General features: G+C 33.8%; 1 protein-coding gene, 1 long non-coding RNA gene and 1 pseudogene across 16 annotated transcripts in view; all 3 read right to left on the bottom strand.

Annotated features, from left to right (window-relative positions):
• Positions 1 to 12,821, bottom strand: part of LMO7 (LIM domain 7) — a 183,098-nt gene that overhangs the window by 103,068 nt on the left and 67,209 nt on the right. For all 15 annotated transcript variants that reach the window (XM_025048155.1, XM_025048164.1, XM_025048161.1 and 12 more), the window contains one exon: positions 4,644 to 4,713. In XM_025048155.1, the coding sequence (XP_024903923.1) occupies positions 4,644 to 4,713 (70 nt within the window). The remainder of the gene's footprint in view (positions 1 to 4,643; positions 4,714 to 12,821) is intronic.
• Positions 109 to 226, bottom strand: LOC112481524 (annotated as a pseudogene).
• Positions 702 to 4,628, bottom strand: LOC112481377. The gene is made up of 2 exons (XR_003046880.1): positions 3,978 to 4,628; positions 702 to 2,407 (listed from the first exon to the last, which is right to left on the bottom strand). It is a non-coding gene; the product is annotated as an uncharacterized LOC112481377 (long non-coding RNA).

Genomic DNA, 12,821 nt, shown 5'->3' with positions numbered 1-12,821 from the left:
TTTCTTGATTCTTTTTTATTTATTTTTTTAGGCGAGGCAACCCTTGGTTGACCTTACAGATTGCAAGGACCCTGTCAGCTTACAATCCCTTATTTTTTTTATTTTTTACGCCTACAGCACCTGGTTATCCTGGTGGTCTCCCATCCAAGTACTAACCAGGCCCAACCCTGCTTAGCTTCCAAGATCAGATGGAATCGGGCTTGTTCAGGGTGGCATGGCTGTAGACACTTTCTTGATTCTTTAGCTCAGTGGTTCTCAACCAGGAATGATTTTTCCCATAAGGGTCATTGGCAATGTCAGGAGATATTTTTAGCTGTCTCGAGTGGGGGGATAGGGCACGGTGCTAGGCCAGGGATGCTGCTAAACATTCTATAATGCACAGGACAGACACCTCCAACAAAAAATTATCTGGCCCAAAAGGTCAATAGACACTAGGGCCAAGGTTAAGAAACCTTGCTTTAGCTAAATAGAAATAAACCAGCAAAGGTCCAAGATGACTATAGTCTTAGTTAGGGTTAATAACTTCCACGATGTTTTCTACACATATTGTATTTCACTCACACTAATACATCAGATGGTAAACACTATTCTGGTTCAGTGGTTCTTTTCACCATCAGAATATCTTGCCTGTTTCTCAGGATTTTGTTTTGGAGTTGAACTTTTTTATTCCCAAATAAAGTTTTTATTTTGAGTTTCAATGATTTTTTTTTTTTTAGCATGTCTTTGTAAAGAACAGAACTTTGTTAAGAAAAGATAAGAAGAAATCAATTTCTTTATAAAATAAATAAAACTCAGTCAAGTGAGAAAAGCCACATCTCTTTTGTTACATGGTTACTGCCTTCCCGCCCCCCGCCCCACCCCCAAAAATATAATTATGAATAGTTCAAGAAGAGCATTCAATATATTCCTAAATTATGTAAACATTTCTTTCTGTATCATCATTGCTCAGAGAACAATCCATGTTTTTCACACAAGTCCATGTGCAAAGGGTAAATCCACTGTCTCGGCTTCAAAGCTAAATATACATGGTCACTGACATGAAATAGAAAAGTTATAGCTAAAGGAAATAAAATAAGAGGGAGTAATGGATAAGAGGGCACAGAGCACTATAATCACTCAGCTTAATAAACTCGTACACAGAAATTGTGTAATTCTTAATGTATTTGATTTAACTCAGCGTATCTGCCCCACAAACACCTCATTCACAGAACCCACTTCAACCCACACACCTGCACTGAGTTAGCCAAAGGGAACCAACACCCCTGACCACAGCCCATTTGGCCAAGACAACTCTCTTCTCAAGGAATTCATGCACAGGCTGGTCAGTGACCCATGACACCTGATCTGTTTAGATTCCTCTCTTGGGAACCTCAACTAAGAGACACCATTTCCAACAGGAAGAAAGTAATCACTTGGAATGTGGCTGCCATCTTTCTGCTGAGCACTGGATTAATGGGCAAGTCCTCTGGAAAATTCCTTAAAACACTCCTCATCTCACTTAGCTTGAAAGCATCTCTGCTCTCTGTTACTAAAAAAACATTAACTGCATGTAAAACTGGTGAATTCGGATTAAGGTCTTTGAATGTACCAATGTCAATTTCCTGGTTTTAATATTGTACCATATTTATGCAAGATGTTACCATCTGGAGAAAATGGGTGAAGGACACAGAGGACCTCTCAGCACTGTTCTTGTTTTTTTGTTTTGTTTTTTCCAAATTCCTGTGAATCTATATTTAAAAATAAAAAAGTTCTTTTAAAAAGCATGTGGGTTTGCAGCTGTCATGACAATCTCTTCAAAATTTAACTAAAACATTTACCTGTCCATATTACTTTCCCAGGGCTGCCATAACAAAGTACCACAAACTTGGTGGCTTAAAACAACAGAGGTTTATTGTCTCACAGTTCTGGAGGCAAGAAGTCCAAAATCAAGATGTCCACAAAGCCATGCCCTATGAAACTTGTAGGGGAATTCTTCCTTTCTTCTTGGTGGTTTGCTGGCAATCTTTGGTGTCCCTTGGCTTGTAGATACATCACTCAAAACTCAGTTGTCACATAGCATTCTTCCTGTGTGTATCTGTCTCACATGGCCATCTTCTCATAAGAACATCAGTCATATTAGATTAGGAGCTCACCCTACTCAAGTATGACCTCATTTTAACTAGTTACATCATCTACAATAACCCTATTCCCAAATAAGTTCACATTCTGAAGTAGTGGAGTTTAGGACTTCAATATACATCTGTTTTGGAGGGGGCAGGCGTGGATTCAGACACAACTCAACCTATAACATTAACTCATCAAATATCTCATTCTAGAGCATATCATTTTTCAGAATGGAAATCTCGTTCATTCATTTGTTCATTCAAAAAATCTTTGGTCTTCTCATGATCAGTCTCTATATTATATGCTGTGAACACAAAAATTACTAATATGAAAAGTCTGCCTCAGCTTCTTCATCTTTCTTTTATAAGTATCAAAATCTAAGGCTTCTGACATACTCCCTCAAGGAACTCCTGGAGGTCAATCTTCATAGACCCCTACAACTGCTCATGGATGTCCAACAAGATCCCCATCTACCGTAACTCTCTGCATCACATTTATTATCTGGTGCTTTCTTGTTCATTTGTTAATTTATGTACCTGGTCCCTGCTCCCCTGCTAGAATGAAAGCACTTTGTAGGTAAGGTCTTTATCCATCTTTGTTCCTCCAACATATCCTCATAAACTGGAAAAATTATTGACCCTGTAGGCACTCAATTATTTGCTAAAAGACCATTCACTGAACATCTGTGTGTCATACTATCATCCATTTCCATCCTCTACCATTCATTAACAACCCTACCAAGTAGATGCTAGAGCTCTAATTCACACTTGAAATTAAGGCTTTTGAGGTTTGATATAACCATCCTAACACACAAGCATCAGAAGAAGGAGTCAAAGAAGGCATGATGATAACTTCAAACCTATTAGGCTTAGCCCAGTTCTGCAGCTATGGTCACTCTTAATGCTCCCACAGTCAACTGAAAATGCTCGTTGTCCTGTGTTTGGGAAATTATCCTATTTAATATTCCAGAAATACATTTTATTTTAGTGTCTAGAGATAAAATCTAAACCAGCTAGAATTTCTGATGCTTGATACAGAAATATTTAGAGATATTTTTGGATTTAAAAATACAGTATATTTGTGATTTCATCTCATCACAGAATCAGAAGATTGAATGAAACCTCTAGTGGCCAACAACAACAAACCACCACAATTCAAGCATTCCAAATATGCAGGGTGTTTGAGATCAAAGGCTAATTTCATTCAAAATGCATGTAATTGATCCAAGAAATGACTATTTAAAATCTAAGCATAATCTAAGAATAACTCAAGCCATTTGAAAATATTGAGAGTACTTTCAATATAATTCAAATTTTTAATTTTCACAAAAGTTATTTCTTAAAAGTTATTTTCATATAAAGCCTATTTAGTTTATTAAACTGAATGTTCTTCCTAGAAAAATTTCAAAAACCAAATTTCTTTAATTTTATTTCTTAATACCTTCCAACTCGCTCTATTACTACACTATATTCATATATTACACTATATTCATATGTTGCTAGACAGATATTTTCTAATAATAAACACTGCAACCAACTCATTCCTGTCAAAATTTTGATGAGATCATCATGACAGCTGCAAACCCAGAAATTTTGGTACTGCTACCTTTAATTCTTCATATGTTTAATATCTGCCTACACATGATGGCCAGACAGAAGGTTCCTGAATGTATTATAAGCACAGCTTAACTATTCTAAAAAGGATATTTTTTTAGATTCTAATTATTAGCTCTTAAACTTCAGTGTTTTGTGAAATTAACTTTTTTAACTGACTTCTATCATCAACCTTGACTCTGAGATATTGCTAACATTTCGAAAATTATCCATCATTTGTACTTAATTATAAATTATTTATTTCCAAAGACACAGCCCCACCTTATTACTGGTCTCTCCAGTGTCTTGACATACCAGAGTATTTCTATAACGACAGTGTGGAGTATTTTTCACATGCAAAATTCCAAATTCAAAGCTGAAAAAAATCTAGAGAATCATCTATAGTCATTTTATGGATATAACTGAGGCAAAGAAGCCAGTGACTTGCCCAATACCAGACAGGATGTTGGTAGGAAACCTATCACATAAAGCAAAAGGACAAGCAGGTCTTTAGTATTTTGTAAACACACTCCAGGATCTGTGTGCTGAGTGAGGGTAATGCAGAAGCAAGAAGTACCAGAAACATAACAACTGGTGAACATCGACAGTTTCCCTCACTGTGGTCGGCTAGCAAACGATGTATGCAGGCTGAGCTTCAAAAGAACGTAATCCTAAACAAATGGAACCTGCAGAAGAACTAAGCCAAAAAAGGGAATATATGAAGTCTGAGGGCACAAAAATCAAAACAAAAAATCAATAAAATAAAAGCTTTCCAGCAGAAGATACACAGAGAGAAAAACTAAAAGCAGGAAAAGGACATCACTAAACATACTTTTCTTGAGCAAAACAAACCCAAACCTAATTTCTATTAAAAAGAACCTGTCTATGCCCATCTTCTTACATTTCAAAAACAAAGAAATCTAGTTTTGAAGATAATTTATTACTTACCAAACCTGCTATTGGTGTGGACAGTCTATTGATCTTCTTAATGACACCAGGTTTAAGCTTATTAATCAAACTGAAAGAAAACAAAGAAATAAGATCTGCAATTACAAGACTGCCAATATCAGTTTTAGTGTTCTTTTCAATATTCTCAAGAATCATGTATGCCACTATTCCATCCCTAATATGTTATTCACAGCCCACAGCCCAACGGAAAGTAAACGACCAAGAAAACACATCAAGGAGGAGAGTAAGAACAGCGCCACCAACCACGGGGAGCGGCCTGTATAGACACGCTTCCACATTCAAAGCCATGTCCTTAAAAACAGTTAGTTTCCCATTTATTAAAGAAAGGTAAGATTTCATTGTTTCAAGTTGCCAGTTTAAGAAACTCTTTATGGTAATTTAATTTGCTTGGCCCTAAGAATACCTTTTTCAATTAAACGTTGTCATTGATTTGTTTCTCAAATCGATCCTTATTTTAAAAGGTAGCTTCAAAACCATATTATTTTGCCAGAATTAAAGAGTACAGTGGAACTCATTCTAATGGCCAACTAATTCTTATTGGTAACTCATTTGAGTCCATGACTGATTGGTTTGTTACCATAGCAAAATGACTGGGTGAAAAATTAAATGTACCAGAACTCCCCGAAATAGACTAACAGTTACCTCAGAATCTAATGTCAAACAAGATTAAGTTGCTATGACAATTTGCAAAGATATCTATATCTCTATACTCTAGAAAACTAAAAACGAGCACAGCTTTGATATCTACAACCTAGAGTACACTTTTTGGTTCCAAATCTAGATTATTGTGAATTCTATTTTTTGTTGTTGACTAATACAGTGCCAGGCTACATAGAAATTTAATGCTATAATAATGTTTTTCTATTAATGCTATCTTGGTTAATTAATCATTAATCATTGCCAGAAAACAATTTGGAACAGTGACTTTCCTGTTCAATAATCCATACACAAAAAAAAAAAAAAAAAAAAAAAATTCTTTATTTTGTAACAGAGCTCTAATAGGAAAGCAAATTAAAGAGAAAGAATAAATTAAAAATCAAACATTTTTAATTTACTGGTCTCCACAATGGGCAACAGAAAATAAAATCTGACACTTGTGGAATGTCACTCCTTCAGCATTCCAGAGATTTATATATACACTTGAATGTGCTAAAAATAAAAAAAGACAAAAGTCTCAATTTAATAACCCTCAGAATGCTGTTCAACAGGATTCAAAATGACAAAATGATGGCTTATAAAGATTTAGTCTGATGAACAAAAGATGTTTTCTGTTTTCATAGTTTCTTCATACAAAGGTCTTTAGACAATTTAATATAGATAATAAAACCAATCCCCTCAACTTTAAGCATTTCCAAAACTGTTAACTCCTTGATTCCTAATTTATTTATGCAGTGAAAGCCATGTAGGAAGAAAGGTTTTCTCCCTTCATGGCCACTTTATTTTTCTTTAGTCACTAGCTGAGGAGGTAAAAAAGAACTGAGCAGGTTTATAAGAAAGAGAGTTCTAAATTAGTTCCTCTAGTTGTTCCCTATTAACCAGGTATTTCTTAAACTATTATCAGTTTTGCAATACATAGAACTAAATGAAATAGTATTTAATATGAACATAATTCTCACAGAGTATAAATCAAGAAGTTCGTGGCAGTTGACCATTACTTAACAATGACTTTCCTATAGTAACCTGGATCTTAAAATGTAATCTTTTAGTGATATAGAAAAATTAAAAAACAATATGAGCTGAGGCAACTAATAAATTGTCAGGGACGCCTGGCATTAGTTGTCCTTGTTAGAAGAAGAGTGTCATACATTCTTCCTCCACCCATTTGAGTCACTGGGGACTTTGTCCAAATCATTCAATTTACATGTTTACTTATCATTTTGTATTATTACAGTGTCAGTAATATCAGGAGTATTTTTTTAATGTAGTTGTTGGGTTCTCAGTTATGTCAGCCAAAGGAAGTAAGAGATAGAGGTAAAAGAAACAGCATGGATAAATGTTGTCTCCCAATAATGAGTTGACTCCTCCCTCATCAGAAAGTTCTAGAGCTATTACTTAGAAGCAACACATACAGAGTGGATTGGTGTCCTTCACTCCTCAGGCTCCTAGCACATATACAAACAGGGAAATAGCCATAAGGAAAAAAACCACGCCCTGGATAACTCACAAACTACCCTCTAAAAAGTCATGTCTCCAGATAATCATGCTAAGTGAAATAAGCCAGACAGAAAAAGTTGAAAATCACATGATATCATTTACTTGTGGGATATTAAACTAAAAGCAACAAATGAACAGGACAAACAAACAGAAACTCATGGACATGAACAATAGACTAGTGGTTACCAGAGGAGATGAGGGAGCAGGAAGGTAGACGGGGTAAAGGGAGTCAAATATGTGGTGACAGAAAGAAATCTAACTATGGGAGGTGAACACACAGTGCAAATATATATATATGTCTTACTGTTAAAGTGTACACTGAAACATAGGATTTTGTTAACCAATGTCACCATGAAAAATAAATAAATAAATATATTTTTAAAATTTTTTTAAATTAAAAAGTCATGTCAACAGAGGAAAATGCTGTTTTGTTGTCAGTTGTTAAAATGGTATTGGTTCTAAGCACTGGAATATAGAGAAAATGCTCATATGGTTTGGGCAAATACTGAACATCTAATCAAATTATGAACCATGAATAATTATTTTCATACACAATTAAAGAAAGAACCTGTAGGACATACCTTCTAAAAAGAAAAAGAGATTTCATAAAATTTAAATTTCTGTGAAATTAAAGGGCATAGTAGTATGCCAAATAAAATATTCCTACGGGAATAAGGGCATAGTAGTATGTCAAATAAAATACAAGTGTCACACAAGAGAAATACTACTCTCTTTTGCAAACAAAACTTTGCATAATAACTGTTCTTCAATTACATATATTCCTAAAAGCAACATTGACTTCAGGTGACTGGCTCTATTTAAGAATCAGATAACATGATAACCTTCCAGGTGCCTATGTGCACAAGGAACTAGAGCAAACAAGAGACCATTTTATCTGCCTGAATCTCCATGTCCCATCCCTCTAACCCGATGCAGAATTATATAGTTAATCCCCCCACCCTCCCTTAGGTCATGGCATAAACCTGGTGATATGCTTTGATAACATACAAGAGGTTTGCTCTTTTAATAAGATTAAAACCAGAACGGAAATGACAGTCATTTTGTTATCTCCCAATAAGGCCCGCAGCCCTCTCCTTCAGCTCATCCCTCCAGTGGTTGTCTATTTCCTTTTCTACTCCCACCCAAAAAACACTGCCCACCCTCTCCAAGGGAGCTGAGTTACACAACAGATGCTAAAAAGTTGGCTCTGTTCAGAAACCTTGTCACCAGTAGAATGTGATATGACTTTAAATATAAATCAGAGATGACACTCAGAAAATCATACATGAAGCTCAATATGATGTCTAGCTGAGTTATAGAAGGTTTTAATCAGAGCTAAAATTTGATGCTGTCTGTTAGTCTCTAAAATCTAGTTCCAAATGCCAAACCTCACTTTCCCCCTTATCAGAAAGCTCTTCAGCAGAGGTACAAAATGTAGGGACATCTTTGGACTTCCCATTTCCAAAGATTTTCCAAATGTACCAGAAAGACTGACATCAAAGAGCACAATACACTGAGAGTAAACTTTTTAACCTATGAATTATTAGGTTAGTCATTTACACATATATTTCTAACATCTTCCTGTCAACTATGTTTTTTAAATCTATATACCTCCACAGTTGTCAAACTTTTCCTATTAGTAACTAAATTTTTTAAAGATATAATAAAGATATTACACATTTCCTTTCAAATTAAAGAGCAATGATTTTTGTCTTATCTGTTATTTAACACTCAAGAAAACTTGCCTAGTTTTCTTCTAGATGCAAACTCCGCTCAACAAACATCTGAATGTTTACTAAAGATAGAGCCCCGTGCTGGGATCATACAGTGACCAGACAGTGAAGCTGTCAAGTGCAAGAATATTCTTTCAATCCAAACAGCATCTCCTAGCACTTAGTGGGGTACTTGGCATTTACTAGGTGCTTTAAAAATATTTGCTAAAATCCACCAACTTATAATACAGAAATTTTTCCGTGAATGACTCAAATAAATTTTTCTGTAAGTGATTTACCTAAATTTAGAAAAACTTTACTTTTAGTTTTATTCAAATGCTAGAAATGGTTTTTGGCTTCTGCCAGCAAGGACACCTCTCTTCTGTTATTTTTTCTGTTGTCAGATAGTTAAACTTTAATGGTCTCTCCTAATTGTCAAATGTTAATTAAGAGAGTAAATTCTATCAGATATATTAACTTGGACTGGTTATCTTTTTCTAAATCTGTAAGCTGTTCTATTTTATTATATATTGTCCACAGAAATAATATATATCTGTAACATAAATTTTAGTGACTGAGACAGTCCATTCTATGGATGAACCAGAATTTACATTAAAATGTTCTATAACAGTTGGACTGGCTATCTTAAGTAAATTCCTCACTAATATTTTAAATTAATTACCTCCATCTAAATTCATAAGCTATAATATTTTTAAAATAACATTGAGTAGTTAATTATCACATTTCCTTGGGTAAAGTAATAAGCATATGTAATTAAAATTTTTTAAGTGTAAAAATTCAATATAAATATTTATAATGACTTCAGTATTTTAAGACTGGTAGTAAAATTAATATAAGTTCAATTTGTAGAAACCCTGCAGTAGTAATTTTGAATACTGCTTAATTATTTACCACACAAATAGTTAACAATACATGCTATGATGGGAAAATGTGTGGAACAGCAACAAGTCAATACCAATGCAATTTATAATTATCCTTTTATTAAGACAAGACTTCCTTATTTGGCCTCGCTGTTATGCCCAAAGGATGCTGAAGTGAGTCTAGCAAAGCTTGAGCAGTCTGACAGCAGGTTCCTAATTCCAAGTAACCCCAATAGTCATAGCACTAATGGATCTCGCTGAGTAACAGGAAATTTACCACTATCATATCAATAAAAAACGGCGTCAAGCAGGGAGACTCAGGCTTCTGTCCTGGTCCTGCCATTAACTATTACGTAAAGTTGCTAAACTTCTCTCTATCCCTTCAGGTAAATGAGAGTGATATGTCATTCGCTAATAATTGGACTTACGTTCTCTCCAATTTTGCCCCTGTAAAAATGCTTCAATGCATATTTGGATGTGTATCTTTATCCCTGCTCCTTACCATTTCGTTCTTTATTTTTTATTTAAGTATAGTTGCTATACAATATTATATTAGTTATATCAGTTTCAGGTGTACAATATAGTGATGTGACATTTTTATACCTTTCAATGTGATCATCCCCACTAATTCTAGTAATTATCTATCATCATGTAAACATTACGATTTTATTGACTATATTTACCGTTTCTTACATTTTATTTCTAGAAGTAAAATCATCAAGGTGAAGGTCTCAATACTTGTTCGAAAAAGAATCTGGCAATGTGAATCAACTTGCCTTTGCACTAGCATACAGCCTTCGTGTGCCTACCTCACGGCAAGACATGATACAACTGGTCACATTTTTAATAGCAGTGACAGTATTCCTCTGCCTGTCAGCTACCTGCTGTACGATCTCCCACAGTGCTGCAGCTTTTATAACCACCACTCTTAAGGAATGTAAAAATGTTCAACAATTTTACATATCACAGTTCACATATGTAAGTTGTTTTTAATATTTCCTACTATGAAAATGCTTCATACATTTTTTATTTGTTTTGTAGTCTTCTCTTAAAATCCCAAAAGGATTATCAAGTCTTATAATTTTTATGACAAATACGTGTTTATGTTAATAAATAAAATGGCATGTAATTACTTGACAGGTATTGCCAAATTGCTTTTCAGAGTTGTACCAGTTTATATTCAATTGGTCATTTTGAGAATATTATAGATCATTTCTCCACAATACAGCCATCATTTCATAACAAGTTTTAAATTATTTACTAGTTTTAATTAAAAATATAGTATCTGGTTTTAGCATGATTATTTCTTACTAATGAAGGTTAATATTTTACTGTTTATTTCCAGCAGTATTTCTTCATTCGTGAATTGTAATATCCTTTGCTTACTTATCTACTGAGGTTTTTAAATGTGTATCTTACCAATTTATTTGAACTCCAGATAATCTTTAAGTCATTTTTGCTTATAATATTTTCAGAATGTTATTTGCATATATATACTTATTTGAATATATATTCAAATCTATTTTCCTATTCCTTCAAAGCTTAGAATTATAAACTGCCTCTAAAGTTTTTTCTAACTCTTCAATTGTATTTTCCAGCTTATTATTTTAATCTAGACTGTAGTTTTGTATGAGTTTTTAAATTAATTCTTGCACGATTATTTATCCTAATACAATTAACTCAATGATTCATTTCTTCTCTATTTTCTCATATTTCTTTCATCACAAATTTTTATGTATAAAAATGTATTTCTGGACCTTGCTATTATGTTAATATGTACATTTATAAGGCAATACATAATTATTAAACACTGTGCTTTGTCATGTTTTGTCATGTGTTTTAATAGTGGGTTAGGCTCGTCCCACAGAAATTTTCATTTTTTTATCCTCATTTATTATTCCATGTGAATGATAATTTTTAATTCCAAGAAAAATCTGACTAGATTTTATATGGGTATTGGATTAAAACTATAAATTAATTTTGACATCTATTATTCCATATGGAAATGTAGCTTATCATTCCATTTCTTAAATCTTATAGCTTACCATTTTATTTTCTACATATAAAAGTCCCACGTGTCTCTCTAAAGTAAATGTTCTAAACTTTGTCACTATTGCTTTTATTCATTAGATATAATCTAATTTTCTGATTGATGATTGTTGGTATATAGAAATTATAGATCGTCTCTCACATAAGGCACTCTACCTTTAATTTACGTGATACTATCATATATGTGTTCTTTTTGCAATATTCATTCTCCTCATTTAATTTACTTCACATTGCACTTACCAGAACCCCCAAACTTTCACCTTTTCATGGCCAACACATCATTTTCTGTGTGTTCACCTGAGAGCCTTCATTACATCAAAAACCTACTTTGATAACCCTCTTGCTGATCGACTTTAATATAAATTGTTTATATCATATGCATTTAGCATATACATTGCTCCCTTTTATTTTTAGACCATCATTCTCATCTATTTCTCAGAGGCCCTATCACTGAAATGCTGTATGTTCACCTCTCAGTAATTTATATTTAGGATAAGAAAGCCCTGTGTAGATGGTACAGGCAGGTTCACAAAACATACGTGAACTTTCTTCCTTCAGGTTTGAGGCCACAGTATAAAAAACTTTTGCAAAATTTGCAATGAATCTGTACAATGTGACTACCATAACAGACGTGAATTTTTAAATTGATGTTCACCAAGCTCACTTTCAATTTGATACAAATTCTTAAAAATGTTTTTGCTATATGTAGATGTAATATTACAGAAAAAAAAAAATGACCATGAAGCTGAAAAACAGAGCATGCAGATGGCAACCACAAAATACTGCCAAGAAGAAAAAGCAGTTTAATCTTTTCAAGTTATCTTTATGAAATCGAACACTTGCATCTTTTACCTATATGTTTACCTATTTCTAGGCTATCAAATAATATGGAAACTTTAAAGTTAAACTACATTAAGTGAAGAAAAATAGTTTTTATTACTTAAATTTCAAATGGCTATATGGATCGGGATCAATAGATAGTGCTGGCAAGCTGAAGAGCTGTATGGAAGCAACTGTCCTCAGGAAATACAAAACCAGAAGATCTCTAAGAAAAAGCTCTCATTGATACACAAGAGCCTCTAGGCACACATGGAGCACAGCACAGAAGCCACAAGGGCCCAGGATTGTCACTGCCACTCAATGTGTGAACATCTCCCACCCTAACAAAAGACAGAGTTCTCTTGGCCTAAATGAGAAGTGGCAAAGTTCTCTATCTTGTCCGATGTCTTAAAACAATCATCTGAATGCCCCAGAGTAAATTAATAATATTTTTCAAATTTTTTTTCTTCTATTAAATATATCTTTAACAAAATATTATGGTACTTTAGGCAGATAGTATAGTCATGGCTGATATAAATAGA

Source organism: Pteropus alecto, unplaced genomic scaffold, assembly GCF_000325575.1.
Source record: "Pteropus alecto unplaced genomic scaffold, ASM32557v1 scaffold72, whole genome shotgun sequence".
Classification (NCBI taxonomy): domain Eukaryota; kingdom Metazoa; phylum Chordata; class Mammalia; order Chiroptera; family Pteropodidae; genus Pteropus; species Pteropus alecto.
Note: the sequence above shows the minus strand (reverse complement) of the source record. Positions and strands in the feature narration are given on the sequence as shown.